Source organism: Pelophylax lessonae, assembly GCF_965119305.1.
Source record: "Pelophylax lessonae genome assembly, chromosome: 3".
Classification (NCBI taxonomy): Eukaryota; Metazoa; Chordata; class Amphibia; order Anura; family Ranidae; genus Pelophylax; species Pelophylax lessonae.
This window is the reverse complement of record NC_138770.1, coordinates 307,528,522-307,550,104: the sequence shown is the minus strand read 5'-3', so window position 1 is coordinate 307,550,104 and position 21,583 is coordinate 307,528,522. Positions and strand designations below refer to the sequence as shown.

At 38.0% G+C, this 21,583-nt stretch overlaps 1 protein-coding gene across 1 annotated transcript in view; it reads left to right on the top strand.

The window, feature by feature from the left end:
* The window catches only part of LOC309550515 (titin-like), a gene marked incomplete at its 5' end in the record, with an annotated part of 297,613 nt that overhangs the window by 236,080 nt on the left and 39,950 nt on the right, over window positions 1-21,583 (top strand). The window contains 15 exons of the mRNA XM_082250877.1: window positions 674-931; window positions 2,142-2,399; window positions 3,606-3,863; window positions 5,071-5,328; window positions 6,535-6,792; window positions 8,001-8,258; window positions 9,469-9,726; window positions 10,933-11,190; window positions 12,397-12,654; window positions 13,861-14,118; window positions 15,327-15,584; window positions 16,795-17,052; window positions 18,259-18,516; window positions 19,723-19,980; window positions 21,189-21,446. Of these exons, the coding sequence (XP_082107003.1) occupies window positions 674-931; window positions 2,142-2,399; window positions 3,606-3,863; window positions 5,071-5,328; window positions 6,535-6,792; window positions 8,001-8,258; window positions 9,469-9,726; window positions 10,933-11,190; window positions 12,397-12,654; window positions 13,861-14,118; window positions 15,327-15,584; window positions 16,795-17,052; window positions 18,259-18,516; window positions 19,723-19,980; window positions 21,189-21,446 (3,870 nt within the window). The remainder of the gene's footprint in view (window positions 1-673; window positions 932-2,141; window positions 2,400-3,605; window positions 3,864-5,070; window positions 5,329-6,534; window positions 6,793-8,000; window positions 8,259-9,468; window positions 9,727-10,932; window positions 11,191-12,396; window positions 12,655-13,860; window positions 14,119-15,326; window positions 15,585-16,794; window positions 17,053-18,258; window positions 18,517-19,722; window positions 19,981-21,188; window positions 21,447-21,583) is intronic.

Sequence of the window (21,583 nt, the reverse complement as noted above, 5' to 3'; positions counted from 1 at the left end):
TTTGTATTTATTGGAGCAACTGCCATTGCAGAGTTCAACTGCAGTCTTTTTGCCTTTAGTAAATCAACCCCAATGGTCCTAACGTGATATTAAAACTTCCATTTTTTTTTTGTTAAATTAGCAAACATCAATGCACATACTCTCCATCACCAGCACACCATGGAACGTCTATTGCAGTCCAAAGCTTTTATTGCAGAGGTCACATCACAAGAGAACAAGTGCAACATTTCAGAGCCACACATGCCTGACTTGGGGGTCCTGGGCAGCTTCAGAAAGTTGTACTTGTTCTTTTTTGATGTGATCTCTGCAATAAAAGCTTTGGACTGCAATTGAAGTCCCAAGGTGTACTGGAGAGTCTGTGCATTGATCTGTCATATCCAATGTCCAGCTGGTAGTGATCCAGAAATGTGCCTATTGATACAGACAGTGGGGCCCAGCCTAATACTCCTTATGCATTAAGACCAAATATTTAGTACTTGAACAATATGTGTATGCAATCTTTGGAAATAAGTATCAACTTTGCTCAATTACTTTATATCCAAGTACTCTAATTTGTTCTCAGGACCTGAAAAGTACTGTGTCCCTGTTACACACTTGCTTACTTACAGTTTCATAATTCACCATAGCCTCCTAATAACGGTTTTACACTGAACTGCTGCTTTGTTTTTTGTAGTACCTGACAAAGTACAGAGTCTTACAGCTAACAATATCAACACCACTTCTGTATCTCTGAACTGGCTACCACCTACTGGAAATGCAAGTTCCTACCAGATCCAGATCAAGGAAAATTCAGCTTTCAGTGTAATTGTGCCCACAACATCTTTTACCATACAGTATCTGACACCTGGCAATTATTACACCTTCTTGGTCTCTGCCCTTGTTGAAGGAAACAGCATCAAAGGAGACAGTGCTGTGACAGTTAACTACACAAGTAAGTGTCTGTGGGAAAGTACAACTCAATCTATTGATCAGAGATATTTAGCTTTTTATTAAATTAGTTAGTAGATTCTGGGACAGGATCTGGAGGAAAAATTTCTATCACAGAAAATTGGCCAACATAAAACAAATAATTATAGGTTCTGTATTTCGTAGTGCCTTATTACTCTTGGCTGTTTCCTTATATTTTATGTCATGCACAATGTGTTTTGTCATTTTCATCAATAAGATCCAGGTTCAGTAAGATGTGGAAATTTCACTGGCTGAATAAGAAAGCCTTTACTTGTCATAAAGCTTTGTGAATTGAGCCTATTGTCTAGCTATGATATTTTCCATATGCATTCCTTATTCTTCTAATTTTCTTCTCTTTGCCCTGTCCCTTAGGCTGGATAACTACCAAATCAGTTGGATCTGTTTGTAAAGGATAGGATCATGATTTATGGACAGACATTGGGGTTGATTTACCAAAGGCAACTATTGCACATGTTTGAATGATGGAAGTAAGCAGAGCTTCCCCTGATTTATTATTTTGTATTTATTGGAGCAACTGCCATTGCAGAGTGCAACTGCAGTCTATTTGCCTTTAGTAAATCAACCCCTATGGTCCTAACGTGATATTAAAACTTCCACTTTTTTTTTTTTTGTTAAATTAGCAAACATCAATGCACATACTCTCCATCACCAGCACACCATGGAACATCTATTGCAGTCCAAAGCTTTTATTGCAGAGGTCACATCACAAGAGAACAAGTGCAACATTACAGAGCCACACATGCCTGACGTGGGGGTCCTGGGCAGCTTCAGAATGTTGTACTTGTTCTTTTTTGATGTGATCTCTGCAATAAAAGCTTTGGACTGCAATTGAAGTCCCAAGGTGTACTGGAGAGTCTGTGCATTGATCTGTCATATCCAATGTCCAGCTGGTAGTGATCCAGAAATGTGCCTATTGATACAGACAGTGGGGCCCAGCCTAATACTCCTTATGCATTAAGACCAAATATTTAGTACTTGAACAATATGTGTATGCAATCTTTGGAAATAAGTATCAACTTTGCTCAATTACTTTATATCCAACTACTCTAATTTGTTCTCAGGACCTGAAAAGTACTGTGTCCCTGTTACACACTTGCTTACTTACAGTTTCATAATTCACCATAGCCTCCTAATAACGGTTTTACACTGAACTGCTGCTTTGTTTTTTGTAGTACCTGACAAAGTACAGAGTCTTACAGCTAACAATATCAACACCACTTCTGTATCTCTGAACTGGCTACCACCTACTGGAAATGCAAGTTCCTACCAGATCCAGATCAAGGAAAATTCAGCTTTCAGTGTAATTGTGCCCACAACATCTTTTACCATACAGTATCTGACACCTGGCAATTATTACACCTTCTTGGTCTCTGCCCTTGTTGAAGGAAACAGCATCAAAGGAGACAGTGCTGTGACAGTTAACTACACAAGTAAGTGTCTGTGGGAAAGTACAACTCAATCTATTGATCAGAGATATTTAGCTTTTTATTAAATTAGTTAGTAGATTCTGGGACAGGATCTGGAGGAAAAATTTCTATCACAGAAAATTGGCCAACATAAAACAAATAATTATAGGTTCTGTATTTCGTAGTGCCTTATTACTCTTGGCTGTTTCCTTATATTTTATGTCATGCACAATGTGTTTTGTCATTTTCATCAATAAGATCCAGGTTCAGTAAGATGTGGAAATTTCACTGGCCTAATAAGAAAGCCTTTACTTGTCATAAAGCTTTGTGAATTGAGCCTATTGTCTAGCTATGATATTTTCCATATGCATTCCTTATTCTTCTAATTTTCTTCTCTTTGCCCTGTCCTTTAGGATGGATATCTACCAAATCAGTTGGATCTGTTTGTAAAGGATAGAATCTTGATTTAAGGACAGACATTGGGGTTGATTTAGCAAAGGCAACTATTGCACATGATTGAATGATGGAAGTCAGCAGAGCTTCCCCTGATTTATTATTTTGTATTTATTGGAGCAACTGCCATTGCAGAGTTCAACTGCAGTCTTTTTGCCTTTAGTAAATCAACCCCAATGGTCCTAACGTGATATTAAAACTTCCATTTTTTTTTTGTTAAATTAGCAAACATCAATGCACATACTCTCCATCACCAGCACACCATGGAACGTCTATTGCAGTCCAAAGCTTTTATTGCAGAGGTCACATCACAAGAGAACAAGTGCAACATTTCAGAGCCACACATGCCTGACTTGGGGGTCCTGGGCAGCTTCAGAAAGTTGTACTTGTTCTTTTTTGATGTGATCTCTGCAATAAAAGCTTTGGACTGCAATTGAAGTCCCAAGGTGTACTGGAGAGTCTGTGCATTGATCTGTCATATCCAATGTCCAGCTGGTAGTGATCCAGAAATGTGCCTATTGATACAGACAGTGGGGCCCAGCCTAATACTCCTTATGCATTAAGACCAAATATTTAGTACTTGAACAATATGTGTATGCAATCTTTGGAAATAAGTATCAACTTTGCTCAATTACTTTATATCCAAGTACTCTAATTTGTTCTCAGGACCTGAAAAGTACTGTGTCCCTGTTACACACTTGCTTACTTACAGTTTCATAATTCACCATAGCCTCCTAATAACGGTTTTACACTGAACTGCTGCTTTGTTTTTTGTAGTACCTGACAAAGTACAGAGTCTTACAGCTAACAATATCAACACCACTTCTGTATCTCTGAACTGGCTACCACCTACTGGAAATGCAAGTTCCTACCAGATCCAGATCAAGGAAAATTCAGCTTTCAGTGTAATTGTGCCCACAACATCTTTTACCATACAGTATCTGACACCTGGCAATTATTACACCTTCTTGGTCTCTGCCCTTGTTGAAGGAAACAGCATCAAAGGAGACAGTGCTGTGACAGTTAACTACACAAGTAAGTGTCTGTGGGAAAGTACAACTCAATCTATTGATCAGAGATATTTAGCTTTTTATTAAATTAGTTAGTAGATTCTGGGACAGGATCTGGAGGAAAAATTTCTATCACAGAAAATTGGCCAACATAAAACAAATAATTATAGGTTCTGTATTTCGTAGTGCCTTATTACTCTTGGCTGTTTCCTTATATTTTATGTCATGCACAATGTGTTTTGTCATTTTCATCAATAAGATCCAGGTTCAGTAAGATGTGGAAATTTCACTGGCTGAATAAGAAAGCCTTTACTTGTCATAAAGCTTTGTGAATTGAGCCTATTGTCTAGCTATGATATTTTCCATATGCATTCCTTATTCTTCTAATTTTCTTCTCTTTGCCCTGTCCCTTAGGATGGATATCTACCAAATCAGTTGGATCTGTTTGTAAAGGATAGAATCTTGATTTAAGGACAGACATTGGGGTTGATTTAGCAAAGGCAACTATTGCACATGATTGAATGATGGAAGTCAGCAGAGCTTCCCCTGATTTATTATTTTGTATTTATTGGAGCAACTGCCATTGCAGAGTTCAACTGCAGTCTTTTTGCCTTTAGTAAATCAACCCCTATGGTCCTAACGTGATATTAAAACTTCCATTTTTTTTTTTGTTAAATTAGCAAACATCAATGCACATACTCTCCATCACCAGCACACCATGGAACGTCTATTGCAGTCCAAAGCTTTTATTGCAGAGGTCACATCACAAGAGAACAAGTGCAACATTTCAGAGCCACACATGCCTAACATGGGGGTCCTGGGCAGCTTCAGAAAGTTGTACTTGTTCTTTTTTGATGTGATCTCTGCAATGAAAGCTTTGGACTGCAATTGAAGTCCCAAGGTGTACTGGAGAGTCTGTGCATTGATCTGTCATATCCAATGTCCAGCTGGTAGTGATCCAGAAATGTGCCTATTGATACAGACTGTGGGGCTCAGCCTAATAATCCTTATGCATTAAGACCAAATATTTAGTACTTGAACAATATGTGTATGCAATCTTTGGAAATAAGTATCAACTTTGCTCAATTACTTTATATCCAAGTACTCTAATTTGTTCTCAGGACCTGAAAAGTACTGTGTCCCTGTTACACACTTGCTTACTTACAGTTTCATAATTCACCATAGCCTCCTAATAACGGTTTTACACTGAACTGCTGCTTTGTTTTTTGTAGTACCTGACAAAGTACAGAGTCTTACAGCTAACAATATCAACACCACTTCTGTATCTCTGAACTGGCTACCACCTACTGGAAATGCAAGTTCCTACCAGATCCAGATCAAGGAAAATTCATCTTTCAGTGTAATTGTGCCCACAACATCTTTTACCATACAGTATCTGACACCTGGCAATTATTACACCTTCTTGGTCTCTGCCCTTGTTGAAGGAAACAGCATCAAAGGAGACAGTGCTGTGACAGTTAACTACACAAGTAAGTGTCTGTGGGAAAGTACAACTCAATCTATTGATCAGAGATATTTAGCTTTTTATTAAATTAGTTAGTAGATTCTGGGACAGGATCTGGAGGAAAAATTTCTATCACAGAAAATTGGCCAACATAAAACAAATAATTATAGGTTCTGTATTTCGTAGTGCCTTATTACTCTTGGCTGTTTCCTTATATTTTATGTCATGCACAATGTGTTTTGTCATTTTCATCAATAAGATCCAGGTTCAGTAAGATGTGGAAATTTCACTGGCTGAATAAGAAAGCCTTTACTTGTCATAAAGCTTTGTGAATTGAGCCTATTGTCTAGCTATGATATTTTCCATATGCATTCCTTATTCTTCTAATTTTCTTCTCTTTGCCCTGTCCCTTAGGATGGATATCTACCAAATCAGTTGGATCTGTTTGTAAAGGATAGAATCTTGATTTAAGGACAGACATTGGGGTTGATTTAGCAAAGGCAACTATTGCACATGATTGAATGATAGAAGTCAGCAGAGCTTCCCCTGATTTATTATTTTGTATTTATTGGAGCAACTGCCATTGCAGAGTTCAACTGCAGTCTTTTTGCCTTTAGTAAATCAACCCCTATGGTCCTAACGTGATATTAAAACTTCCATTTTTTTTTTGTTAAATTAGCAAACATCAATGCACATACTCTCCATCACCAGCACACCATGGAACGTCTATTGCAGTCCAAAGCTTTTATTGCAGAGGTCACATCACAAGAGAACAAGTGCAACATTTCAGAGCCACACATGCCTAACATGGGGGTCCTGGGCAGCTTCAGAAAGTTGTACTTGTTCTTTTTTGATGTGATCTCTGCAATGAAAGCTTTGGACTGCAATTGAAGTCCCAAGGTGTACTGGAGAGTCTGTGCATTGATCTGTCATATCCAATGTCCAGCTGGTAGTGATCCAGAAATGTGCCTATTGATACAGACTGTGGGGCTCAGCCTAATAATCCTTATGCATTAAGACCAAATATTTAGTACTTGAACAATATGTGTACGCAATCTTTGAAAATAAGTATCAAATTTGCTCAATTACTTTATATCCAACTACTCTAATTTGTTCTCAGGACCTGAAACGTACTGTGTCCCTGTTACACACTTGCTTACTTACAGTTTCATAATTCACCATAGCCTCCTAATAACGGTTTTACACTGAACTGCTGCTTTGTTTTTTGTAGTACCTGACAAAGTACAGAGTCTTACAGCTAACAATATCAGCACCACTTCTGTATCTCTGAACTGGCTACCACCTACTGGAAATGCAAGTTCCTACCAGATCCAGATCAAGGAAAATTCATCTTTCAGTGTAATTGTGCCCACAACATCTTTTACCATACAGTATCTGACACCTGGCAATTATTACACCTTCTTGGTCTCTGCCCTTGTTGAAGGAAACAGCATCAAAGGAGACAGTGCTGTGACAGTTAACTACACAAGTAAGTGTCTGTGGGAAAGTACAACTCAATCTATTGATCAGAGATATTTAGCTTGTTATTAAATTAGTTAGTAGATTCTGGGACAGGATCTGGAGGAAAAATTTCTATCACAGAAAATTGGCCAACATAAAACAAATAATTATAGGTTCTGTATTTCGTAGTGCCTTATTACTCTTGGCTGTTTCCTTATATTTTATGTCATGCACAATGTGTTTTGTCATTTTCATCAATAAGATCCAGGTTCAGTAAGATGTGGAAATTTCACTGGCTGAAAAAGAAAGCCTTTGCTTGTCATAAAGCTTTGTGAATTGAGCCTATTGTCTAGCTATGATATTTTCCATATTCATTCCTTATTTTTCTAATTTTCTTCTCTTTGCCCTGTCCCTTAGGATGGATATCTACCAAATCAGTTGGATCTGTTTGTAAAGGATATGATCATGATTTAAGGACAGACATTGGGGTTGATTTAGCAAAGGCAATTATTGCACATGATTGAATGATTTAAGTCAGCAGAGCTTCCCCTGATTTATTATTTTGTATTTATTGGAGCAACTGCCATTGCAGAGTGCAACTGCAGTCTATTTGCCTTTAGTAAATCAACCCCTATGGTCCTAACGTGATATGAAAACTTCCACCTTTTTTTTTTGTTAAATTAGCAAACATCAATGCACATACTCTCCATCACCAGCACACCATGGAACATCTATTGCAGTCCAAAGCTTTTATTGCAGAGGTCACATCACAAGAGAACAAGTGCAACATTTCAGAGCCACACATGCCTGACGTGGGGGTCCTGGGCAGCTTCAGAAAGTTGTACTTGTTCTTTTTTGATGTGATCTCTGCAATAAAAGCTTTGGACTGCAATTGAAGTCCCAAGGTGTACTGGAGAGTCTGTGCATTGATCTGTCATATCCAATGTCCAGCTGGTAGTGATCCAGAAATGTGCCTATTGATACAGACAGTGGGGCCCAGCCTAATACTCCTCATGCATTAAGACCAAATATTTAGTACTTGAACAATATGTGTACGCAATCTTTGGAAATAAGTATCAACTTTGCTCAATTACTTTATATCCAACTACTCTAATTTGTTCTCAGGACCTGAAAAGTGCTGTGCCCCGGTTACACACTTACTTACTTACAGTTTCATAATTCACCATAGCCTCCTAATAACGGTTTTACACTGAACTGCTGCTTTGTTTTTTGTAGTACCTGACAAAGTACAGAGTCTTACAGTTAGCAATATCAGCACCACTTCTGTATCTCTGAACTGGCTACCACCTACTGGAAATGCAAGTTCCTACCAGATCCAGATCAAGGAAAATTCATCTTTCAGTGTAAATGTGCCCACAACATCTTTTACCATACAGTATCTGACACCTGGCAATTATTACACCTTCTTGGTCTCTGCACTCGTTGAAGGAAACAGCATCAAAGGAGACAGTGCTGTGACAGTTAACTACACAAGTAAGTGTCTGTGGGAAAGTACAACTCAATCTATTGATCAGAGATATTTAGCTTTTTATTAAATTAGTTAGTAGATTCTGGGACAGAATCTGGAGGAAAAATTTCTATCACAGAAAATTGACCAACATAAAACAAATAATTATCGTTTCTGTATTTCGTAGTGCCTAATTACTCTTGGCTGTTTCCTTATATTTTATGTCATGCGCAATGTGTTTTGTCATTTTCATCAATAAGATCCAGGTTCAGTAAGATGTGAAAATTTCACTGGCTGAAAAAGAAAGCCTTTACTTGTCATAAAGCTTTGTGAATTGAGCCTATTGTCTAGTTATGATATTTTCCATATGCATTCCTTATTCTTCTAATTTTCTTCTCTTTGCCCTGTCCCTTAGGCTGGATAACTACCAAATCAGTTGGATCTGTTTGTAAAGGATAGGATCATGATTTATGGACAGACATTGGGGTTGATTTACCAAAGGCAACTATTGCACATGTTTGAATGATGGAAGTAAGCAGAGCTTCCCCTGATTTATTATTTTGTATTTATTGGAGCAACTGCCATTGCAGAGTGCAACTGCAGTCTATTTGCCTTTAGTAAATCAACCCCTATGGTCCTAACGTGATATTAAAACTTCCACTTTTTTTTTTTTTGTTAAATTAGCAAACATCAATGCACATACTCTCCATCACCAGCACACCATGGAACATCTATTGCAGTCCAAAGCTTTTATTGCAGAGGTCACATCACAAGAGAACAAGTGCAACATTACAGAGCCACACATGCCTGACGTGGGGGTCCTGGGCAGCTTCAGAATGTTGTACTTGTTCTTTTTTGATGTGATCTCTGCAATAAAAGCTTTGGACTGCAATTGAAGTCCCAAGGTGTACTGGAGAGTCTGTGCATTGATCTGTCATATCCAATGTCCAGCTGGTAGTGATCCAGAAATGTGCCTATTGATACAGACAGTGGGGCCCAGCCTAATACTCCTTATGCATTAAGACCAAATATTTAGTACTTGAACAATATGTGTATGCAATCTTTGGAAATAAGTATCAACTTTGCTCAATTACTTTATATCCAAGTACTCTAATTTGTTCTCAGGACCTGAAAAGTACTGTGTCCCTGTTACACACTTGCTTACTTACAGTTTCATAATTCACCATAGCCTCCTAATAACGGTTTTACTCTGAACTGCTGCTTTGTTTTTTGTAGTACCTGACAAAGTACAGAGTCTTACAGCTAACAATATCAACACCACTTCTGTATCTCTGAACTGGCTACCACCTACTGGAAATGCAAGTTCCTACCAGATCCAGATCAAGGAAAATTCAGCTTTCAGTGTAATTGTGCCCACAACATCTTTTACCATACAGTATCTGACACCTGGCAATTATTACACCTTCTTGGTCTCTGCCCTTGTTGAAGGAAACAGCATCAAAGGAGACAGTGCTGTGACAGTTAACTACACAAGTAAGTGTCTGTGGGAAAGTACAACTCAATCTATTGATCAGAGATATTTAGCTTTTTATTAAATTAGTTAGTAGATTCTGGGACAGGATCTGGAGGAAAAATTTCTATCACAGAAAATTGGCCAACATAAAACAAATAATTATAGGTTCTGTATTTCGTAGTGCCTTATTACTCTTGGCTGTTTCCTTATATTTTATGTCATGCACAATGTGTTTTGTCATTTTCATCAATAAGATCCAGGTTCAGTAAGATGTGGAAATTTCACTGGCTGAATAAGAAAGCCTTTACTTGTCATAAAGCTTTGTGAATTGAGCCTATTGTCTAGCTATGATATTTTCCATATGCATTCCTTATTCTTCTAATTTTCTTCTCTTTGCCCTGTCCCTTAGGATGGATATCTACCAAATCAGTTGGATCTGTTTGTAAAGGATAGAATCTTGATTTAAGGACAGACATTGGGGTTGATTTAGCAAAGGCAACTATTGCACATGATTGAATGATGGAAGTAAGCAGAGCTTCCCCTGATTTATTATTTTGTATTTATTGGAGCAACTGCCATTGCAGAGTTCAACTGCAGTCTTTTTGCCTTTAGTAAATCAACCCCTATGGTCCTAACGTGATATTAAAACTTCCATTTTTTTTTTGTTAAATTAGCAAACATCAATGCACATACTCTCCATCACCAGCACACCATGGAACGTCTATTGCAGTCCAAAGCTTTTATTGCAGAGGTCACATCACAAGAGAACAAGTGCAACATTTCAGAGCCACACATGCCTAACATGGGGGTCCTGGGCAGCTTCAGAAAGTTGTACTTGTTCTTTTTTGATGTGATCTCTGCAATGAAAGCTTTGGACTGCAATTGAAGTCCCAAGGTGTACTGGAGAGTCTGTGCATTGATCTGTCATATCCAATGTCCAGCTGGTAGTGATCCAGAAATGTGCCTATTGATACAGACTGTGGGGCTCAGCCTAATAATCCTTATGCATTAAGACCAAATATTTAGTACTTGAACAATATGTGTATGCAATCTTTGGAAATAAGTATCAACTTTGCTCAATTACTTTATATCCAACTACTCTAATTTGTTCTCAGGACCTGAAAAGTACTGTGTCCCTGTTACACACTTGCTTACTTACAGTTTCATAATTCACCATAGCCTCCTAATAACGGTTTTACACTGAACTGCTGCTTTGTTTTTTGTAGTACCTGACAAAGTACAGAGTCTTACAGCTAACAATATCAACACCACTTCTGTATCTCTGAACTGGCTACCACCTACTGGAAATGCAAGTTCCTACCAGATCCAGATCAAGGAAAATTCAGCTTTCAGTGTAATTGTGCCCACAACATCTTTTACCATACAGTATCTGACACCTGGCAATTATTACACCTTCTTGGTCTCTGCCCTTGTTGAAGGAAACAGCATCAAAGGAGACAGTGCTGTGACAGTTAACTACACAAGTAAGTGTCTGTGGGAAAGTACAACTCAATCTATTGATCAGAGATATTTAGCTTTTTATTAAATTAGTTAGTAGATTCTGGGACAGGATCTGGAGGAAAAATTTCTATCACAGAAAATTGGCCAACATAAAACAAATAATTATAGGTTCTGTATTTCGTAGTGCCTTATTACTCTTGGCTGTTTCCTTATATTTTATGTCATGCACAATGTGTTTTGTCATTTTCATCAATAAGATCCAGGTTCAGTAAGATGTGGAAATTTCACTGGCTGAATAAGAAAGCCTTTACTTGTCATAAAGCTTTGTGAATTGAGCCTATTGTCTAGCTATGATATTTTCCATATGCATTCCTTATTCTTCTAATTTTCTTCTCTTTGCCCTGTCCCTTAGGATGGATATCTACCAAATCAGTTGGATCTGTTTGTAAAGGATAGAATCTTGATTTAAGGACAGACATTGGGGTTGATTTAGCAAAGGCAACTATTGCACATGATTGAATGATGGAAGTCAGCAGAGCTTCCCCTGATTTATTATTTTGTATTTATTGGAGCAACTGCCATTGCAGAGTTCAACTGCAGTCTTTTTGCCTTTAGTAAATCAACCCCTATGGTCCTAACGTGATATTAAAACTTCCATTTTTTTTTTGTTAAATTAGCAAACATCAATGCACATACTCTCCATCACCAGCACACCATGGAACGTCTATTGCAGTCCAAAGCTTTTATTGCAGAGGTCACATCACAAGAGAACAAGTGCAACATTTCAGAGCCACACATGCCTAACATGGGGGTCCTGGGCAGCTTCAGAAAGTTGTACTTGTTCTTTTTTGATGTGATCTCTGCAATGAAAGCTTTGGACTGCAATTGAAGTCCCAAGGTGTACTGGAGAGTCTGTGCATTGATCTGTCATATCCAATGTCCAGCTGGTAGTGATCCAGAAATGTGCCTATTGATACAGACTGTGGGGCTCAGCCTAATAATCCTTATGCATTAAGACCAAATATTTAGTACTTGAACAATATGTGTATGCAATCTTTGGAAATAAGTATCAACTTTGCTCAATTACTTTATATCCAAGTACTCTAATTTGTTCTCAGGACCTGAAAAGTACTGTGTCCCTGTTACACACTTGCTTACTTACAGTTTCATAATTCACCATAGCCTCCTAATAACGGTTTTACACTGAACTGCTGCTTTGTTTTTTGTAGTACCTGACAAAGTACAGAGTCTTACAGCTAACAATATCAACACCACTTCTGTATCTCTGAACTGGCTACCACCTACTGGAAATGCAAGTTCCTACCAGATCCAGATCAAGGAAAATTCATCTTTCAGTGTAATTGTGCCCACAACATCTTTTACCATACAGTATCTGACACCTGGCAATTATTACACCTTCTTGGTCTCTGCCCTTGTTGAAGGAAACAGCATCAAAGGAGACAGTGCTGTGACAGTTAACTACACAAGTAAGTGTCTGTGGGAAAGTACAACTCAATCTATTGATCAGAGATATTTAGCTTTTTATTAAATTAGTTAGTAGATTCTGGGACAGGATCTGGAGGAAAAATTTCTATCACAGAAAATTGGCCAACATAAAACAAATAATTATAGGTTCTGTATTTCGTAGTGCCTTATTACTCTTGGCTGTTTCCTTATATTTTATGTCATGCACAATGTGTTTTGTCATTTTCATCAATAAGATCCAGGTTCAGTAAGATGTGGAAATTTCACTGGCTGAATAAGAAAGCCTTTACTTGTCATAAAGCTTTGTGAATTGAGCCTATTGTCTAGCTATGATATTTTCCATATGCATTCCTTATTCTTCTAATTTTCTTCTCTTTGCCCTGTCCCTTAGGATGGATATCTACCAAATCAGTTGGATCTGTTTGTAAAGGATAGAATCTTGATTTAAGGACAGACATTGGGGTTGATTTAGCAAAGGCAACTATTGCACATGATTGAATGATAGAAGTCAGCAGAGCTTCCCCTGATTTATTATTTTGTATTTATTGGAGCAACTGCCATTGCAGAGTTCAACTGCAGTCTTTTTGCCTTTAGTAAATCAACCCCTATGGTCCTAACGTGATATTAAAACTTCCATTTTTTTTTTGTTAAATTAGCAAACATCAATGCACATACTCTCCATCACCAGCACACCATGGAACGTCTATTGCAGTCCAAAGCTTTTATTGCAGAGGTCACATCACAAGAGAACAAGTGCAACATTTCAGAGCCACACATGCCTAACATGGGGGTCCTGGGCAGCTTCAGAAAGTTGTACTTGTTCTTTTTTGATGTGATCTCTGCAATGAAAGCTTTGGACTGCAATTGAAGTCCCAAGGTGTACTGGAGAGTCTGTGCATTGATCTGTCATATCCAATGTCCAGCTGGTAGTGATCCAGAAATGTGCCTATTGATACAGACTGTGGGGCTCAGCCTAATAATCCTTATGCATTAAGACCAAATATTTAGTACTTGAACAATATGTGTACGCAATCTTTGAAAATAAGTATCAAATTTGCTCAATTACTTTATATCCAACTACTCTAATTTGTTCTCAGGACCTGAAACGTACTGTGTCCCTGTTACACACTTGCTTACTTACAGTTTCATAATTCACCATAGCCTCCTAATAACGGTTTTACACTGAACTGCTGCTTTGTTTTTTGTAGTACCTGACAAAGTACAGAGTCTTACAGCTAACAATATCAGCACCACTTCTGTATCTCTGAACTGGCTACCACCTACTGGAAATGCAAGTTCCTACCAGATCCAGATCAAGGAAAATTCATCTTTCAGTGTAATTGTGCCCACAACATCTTTTACCATACAGTATCTGACACCTGGCAATTATTACACCTTCTTGGTCTCTGCCCTTGTTGAAGGAAACAGCATCAAAGGAGACAGTGCTGTGACAGTTAACTACACAAGTAAGTGTCTGTGGGAAAGTACAACTCAATCTATTGATCAGAGATATTTAGCTTGTTATTAAATTAGTTAGTAGATTCTGGGACAGGATCTGGAGGAAAAATTTCTATCACAGAAAATTGGCCAACATAAAACAAATAATTATAGGTTCTGTATTTCGTAGTGCCTTATTACTCTTGGCTGTTTCCTTATATTTTATGTCATGCACAATGTGTTTTGTCATTTTCATCAATAAGATCCAGGTTCAGTAAGATGTGGAAATTTCACTGGCTGAAAAAGAAAGCCTTTGCTTGTCATAAAGCTTTGTGAATTGAGCCTATTGTCTAGCTATGATATTTTCCATATTCATTCCTTATTTTTCTAATTTTCTTCTCTTTGCCCTGTCCCTTAGGATGGATATCTACCAAATCAGTTGGATCTGTTTGTAAAGGATATGATCATGATTTAAGGACAGACATTGGGGTTGATTTAGCAAAGGCAATTATTGCACATGATTGAATGATTTAAGTCAGCAGAGCTTCCCCTGATTTATTATTTTGTATTTATTGGAGCAACTGCCATTGCAGAGTGCAACTGCAGTCTATTTGCCTTTAGTAAATCAACCCCTATGGTCCTAACGTGATATGAAAACTTCCACCTTTTTTTTTTGTTAAATTAGCAAACATCAATGCACATACTCTCCATCACCAGCACACCATGGAACATCTATTGCAGTCCAAAGCTTTTATTGCAGAGGTCACATCACAAGAGAACAAGTGCAACATTTCAGAGCCACACATGCCTGACGTGGGGGTCCTGGGCAGCTTCAGAAAGTTGTACTTGTTCTTTTTTGATGTGATCTCTGCAATAAAAGCTTTGGACTGCAATTGAAGTCCCAAGGTGTACTGGAGAGTCTGTGCATTGATCTGTCATATCCAATGTCCAGCTGGTAGTGATCCAGAAATGTGCCTATTGATACAGACAGTGGGGCCCAGCCTAATACTCCTCATGCATTAAGACCAAATATTTAGTACTTGAACAATATGTGTACGCAATCTTTGGAAATAAGTATCAACTTTGCTCAATTACTTTATATCCAACTACTCTAATTTGTTCTCAGGACCTGAAAAGTGCTGTGCCCCGGTTACACACTTACTTACTTACAGTTTCATAATTCACCATAGCCTCCTAATAACGGTTTTACACTGAACTGCTGCTTTGTTTTTTGTAGTACCTGACAAAGTACAGAGTCTTACAGTTAGCAATATCAGCACCACTTCTGTATCTCTGAACTGGCTACCACCTACTGGAAATGCAAGTTCCTACCAGATCCAGATCAAGGAAAATTCATCTTTCAGTGTAAATGTGCCCACAACATCTTTTACCATACAGTATCTGACACCTGGCAATTATTACACCTTCTTGGTCTCTGCACTCGTTGAAGGAAACAGCATCAAAGGAGACAGTGCTGTGACAGTTAACTACACAAGTAAGTGTCTGTGGGAAAGTACAACTCAATCTATTGATCAGAGATATTTAGCTTTTTATTAAATTAGTTAGTAGATTCTGGGACAGAATCTGGAGGAAAAATTTCTATCACAGAAAATTGACCAACATAAAACAAATAATTATCGTTTCTGTATTTCGTAGTGCCTAATTACTCTTGGCTGTTTCCTTATATTTTATGTCATGCGCAATGTGTTTTGTCATTTTCATCAATAAGATCCAGGTTCAGTAAGATGTGAAAATTTCACTGGCTGAAAAAGAAAGCCTTTACTTGTCATAAAGCTTTGTGAATTGAGCCTATTGTCTAGCTATGATATTTTCCATATGCATTCCTTATTCTTCTAATTTTCTTCTCTTTGCCCTGTCCCTTAGGCTGGATAACTACCAAATCAGTTGGATCTGTTTGTAAAGGATAGGATCATGATTTATGGACAGACATTGGGGTTGATTTACCAAAGGCAACTATTGCACATGTTTGAATGATGGAAGTAAGCAGAGCTTCCCCTGATTTATTATTTTGTATTTATTGGAGCAACTGCCATTGCAGAGTGCAACTGCAGTCTATTTGCCTTTAGTAAATCAACCCCTATGGTCCTAACGTGATATTAAAACTTCCACTTTTTTTTTTTTTGTTAAATTAGCAAACATCAATGCACATACTCTCCATCACCAGCACACCATGGAACATCTATTGCAGTCCAAAGCTTTTATTGCAGAGGTCACATCACAAGAGAACAAGTGCAACATTACAGAGCCACACATGCCTGACGTGGGGGTCCTGGGCAGCTTCAGAATGTTGTACTTGTTCTTTTTTGATGTGATCTCTGCAATAAAAGCTTTGGACTGCAATTGAAGTCCCAAGGTGTACTGGAGAGTCTGTGCATTGATCTGTCATATCCAATGTCCAGCTGGTAGTGATCCAGAAATGTGCCTATTGATACAGACAGTGGGGCCCAGCCTAATACTCCTTATGCATTAAGACCAAATATTTAGTACTTGAACAATATGTGTATGCAATCTTTGGAAATAAGTATCAACTTTGCTCAATTACTTTATATCCAAGTACTCTAATTTGTTCTCAGGACCTGAAAAGTACTGTGTCCCTGTTACACACTTGCTTACTTACAGTTTCATAATTCACCATAGCCTCCTAATAACGGTTTTACACTGAACTGCTGCTTTGTTTTTTGTAGTACCTGACAAAGTACAGAGTCTTACAGCTAACAATATCAACACCACTTCTGTATCTCTGAACTGGCTACCACCTACTGGAAATGCAAGTTCCTACCAGATCCAGATCAAGGAAAATTCAGCTTTCAGTGTAATTGTGCCCACAACATCTTTTACCATACAGTATCTGACACCTGGCAATTATTACACCTTCTTGGTCTCTGCCCTTGTTGAAGGAAACAGCATCAAAGGAGACAGTGCTGTGACAGTTAACTACACAAGTAAGTGTCTGTGGGAAAGTACAACTCAATCTATTGATCAGAGATATTTAGCTTTTTATTAAATTAGTTAGTAGATTCTGGGACAGGATCTGGAGGAAAAATTTCTATCACAGAAAATTGGCCAACATAAAACAAATAATTATAGGTTCTGTATTTCGTAGTGCCTTATTACTCTTGGCTGTTTCCTTATATTTTATGTCATGCACAATGTGTTTTGTCATTTTCATCAATAAGATCCAGGTTCAGTAAGATGTGGAAATTTCACTGGCTGAATAAGAAAGCCTTTACTTGTCATAAAGCTTTGTGAATTGAGCCTATTGTCTAGCTATGATATTTTCCATATGCATTCCTTATTCTTCTAATTTTCTTCTCTTTGCCCTGTCCCTTAGGATGGATATCTACCAAATCAGTTGGATCTGTTTGTAAAGGATAGAATCTTGATTTAAGGACAGACATTGGGGTTGATTTAGCAAAGGCAACTATTGCACATGATTGAATGATGGAAGTCAGCAGAGCTTCCCCTGATTTATTATTTTGTATTTATTGGAGCAACTGCCATTGCAGAGTTCAACTGCAGTCTTTTTGCCTTTAGTAAATCAACCCCTATGGTCCTAACGTGATATTAAAACTTCCATTTTTTTTTTGTTAAATTAGCAAACATCAATGCACATACTCTCCATCACCAGCACACCATGGAACGTCTATTGCAGTCCAAAGCTTTTATTGCAGAGGTCACATCACAAGAGAACAAGTGCAACATTTCAGAGCCACACATGCCTAACATGGGGGTCCTGGGCAGCTTCAGAAAGTTGTACTTGTTCTTTTTTGATGTGATCTCTGCAATGAAAGCTTTGGACTGCAATTGAAGTCCCAAGGTGTACTGGAGAGTCTGTGCATTGATCTGTCATATCCAATGTCCAGCTGGTAGTGATCCAGAAATGTGCCTATTGATACAGACTGTGGGGCTCAGCCTAATAATCCTTATGCATTAAGACCAAATATTTAGTACTTGAACAATATGTGTATGCAATCTTTGGAAATAAGTATCAACTTTGCTCAATTACTTTATATCCAAGTACTCTAATTTGTTCTCAGGACCTGAAAAGTACTGTGTCCCTGTTACACACTTGCTTACTTACAGTTTCATAATTCACCATAGCCTCCTAATAACGGTTTTACACTGAACTGCTGCTTTGTTTTTTGTAGTACCTGACAAAGTACAGAGTCTTACAGCTAACAATATCAACACCACTTCTGTATCTCTGAACTGGCTACCACCTACTGGAAATGCAAGTTCCTACCAGATCCAGATCAAGGAAAATTCATCTTTCAGTGTAATTGTGCCCACAACATCTTTTACCATACAGTATCTGACACCTGGCAATTATTACACCTTCTTGGTCTCTGCCCTTGTTGAAGGAAACAGCATCAAAGGAGACAGTGCTGTGACAGTTAACTACACAAGTAAGTGTCTGTGGGAAAGTACAACTCAATCTATTGATCAGAGATATTTAGCTTTTTATTAAATTAGTTAGTAGATTCTGGGACAGGATCTGGAGGAAAAATTTCTATCACAGAAAATTGGCCAACATAAAACAAATAATTATAGGTTCTGTATTTCGTAGTGCCTTATTACTCTTGGCTGTTTCCTTATATTTTATGTCATGCACAATGTGTTTTGTCATTTTCATCAATAAGATCCAGGTTCAGTAAGATGTGGAAATTTCACTGGCTGAATAAGAAAGCCTTTACTTGTCATAAAGCTTTGTGAATTGAGCCTATTGTCTAGCTATGATATTTTCCATATGCATTCCTTATTCTTCTAATTTTCTTCTCTTTGCCCTGTCCCTTAGGATGGATATCTACCAAATCAGTTGGATCTGTTTGTAAAGGATAGAATCTTGATTTAAGGACAGACATTGGGGTTGATTTAGCAAAGGCAACTATTGCACATGATTGAATGATAGAAGTCAGCAGAGCTTCCCCTGATTTATTATTTTGTATTTATTGGAGCAACTGCCATTGCAGAGTTCAACTGCAGTCTTTTTGCCTTTAGTAAATCAACCCCTATGGTCCTAACGTGATATTAAAACTTCCATTTTTTTTTTGTTAAATTAGCAAACATCAATGCACATACTCTCCATCACCAGCACACCATGGAACGTCTATTGCAGTCCAAAGCTTTTATTGCAGAGGTCACATCACAAGAGAACAAGTGCAACATTTCAGAGCCACACATGCCTAACATGGGGGTCCTGGGCAGCTTCAGAAAGTTGTACTTGTTCTTTTTTGATGTGATCTCTGCAATGAAAGCTTTGGACTGCAATTGAAGTCCCAAGGTGTACTGGAGAGTCTGTGCATTGATCTGTCATATCCAATGTCCAGCTGGTAGTGATCCAGAAATGTGCCTATTGATACAGACTGTGGGGCTCAGCCTAATAATCCTTATGCATTAAGACCAAATATTTAGTACTTGAACAATATGTGTACGCAATCTTTGAAAATAAGTATCAAATTTGCTCAATTACTTTATATCCAACTACTCTAATTTGTTCTCAGGACCTGAAACGTACTGTGTCCCTGTTACACACTTGCTTACTTACAGTTTCATAATTCACCATAGCCTCCTAATAACGGTTTTACACTGAACTGCTGCTTTGTTTTTTGTAGTACCTGACAAAGTACAGAGTCTTACAGCTAACAATATCAGCACCACTTCTGTATCTCTGAACTGGCTACCACCTACTGGAAATGCAAGTTCCTACCAGATCCAGATCAAGGAAAATTCATCTTTCAGTGTAATTGTGCCCACAACATCTTTTACCATACAGTATCTGACACCTGGCAATTATTACACCTTCTTGGTCTCTGCCCTTGTTGAAGGAAACAGCATCAAAGGAGACAGTGCTGTGACAGTTAACTACACAAGTAAGTGTCTGTGGGAAAGTACAACTCAATCTATTGATCAGAGATATTTAGCTTGTTATTAAATTAGTTAGTAGATTCTGGGACAGGATCTGGAGGAAAAATTTCTATCACAGAAAATTGGCCAACATAAAACAAATAATTATAGGTTCTGTATTTCGTAGTGCCTTATTACTCTTGGCTGTTTCCTTATATTTTATGTCATGCACAATGTGTTTTGTCATTTTCATCAATAAGATCCAGGTTCAGTAAGATGTGGAAATTTCACTGGCTGAAAAAGAAAGCCTTTGCTTGTCATAAAGCTTTGTGAATTGAGCCTATTGTCTAGCTATGATATTTTCCATATTCATTCCTTATTTTTCTAATTTTCTTCTCTTTGCCCTGTCCCTTAGGATGGATATCTACCAAATCAGTTGGATCTGTTTGTAAAGGATATGATCATGATTTAAGGACAGACATTGGGGTTGATTTAGCAAAGGCAATTATTGCACATGATTGAATGATTTAAGTCAGCAGAGCTTCCCCTGATTTATTATTTTGTATTTATTGGAGCAACTGCCATTGCAGAGTGCAACTGCAGTCTATTTGCCTTTAGTAAATCAACCCCTATGGTCCTAACGTGATATGAAAACTTCCACCTTTTTTTTTTGTTAAATTAGCAAACATCAATGCACATACTCTCCATCACCAGCACACCATGGAACATCTATTGCAGTCCAAAGCTTTTATTGCAGAGGTCACATCACAAGAGAACAAGTGCAACATTTCAGAGCCACACATGCCTGACGTGGGGGTCCTGGGCAGCTTCAGAAAGTTGTACTTGTTCTTTTTTGATGTGATCTCTGCAATAAAAGCTTTGGACTGCAATTGAAGTCCCAAGGTGTACTGGAGAGTCTGTGCATTGATCTGTCATATCCAATGTCCAGCTGGTAGTGATCCAGAAATGTGCCTATTGATACAGACAGTGGGGCCCAGCCTAATACTCCTCATGCATTAAGACCAAATATTTAGTACTTGAACAATATGTGTACGCAATCTTTGGAAATAAGTATCAACTTTGCTCAATTACTTTATATCCAACTACTCTAATTTGTTCTCAGGACCTGAAAAGTGCTGTGCCCCGGTTACACACTTACTTACTTACAGTTTCATAATTCACCATAGCCTCCTAATAACGGTTTTACACTGAACTGCTGCTTTGTTTTTTGTAGTACCTGACAAAGTACAGAGTCTTACAGTTAACAATATCAGCACCACTTCTGTATCTCTGAACTGGCTACCACCTACTGGAAATGCAAGTTCCTACCAGATCCAGATCAAGGAAAATTCATCTTTCAGTGTAAATGTGCCCACAACATCTTTTACCATACAGTATCTGACACCTGGCAATTATTACACCTTCTTGGTCTCTGCACTCGTTGAAGGAAACAGCATCAAAGGAGACAGTGCTGTGACAGTTAACTACACAAGTAAGTGTCTGTGGGAAAGTACAACTCAATCTATTGATCAGAGATATTTAGCTTTTTATTAAATTAGTTAGTAGATTCTGGGACAGAATCTGGAGGAAAAATTTCTATCACAGAAAATTGACCAACATAAAACAAAT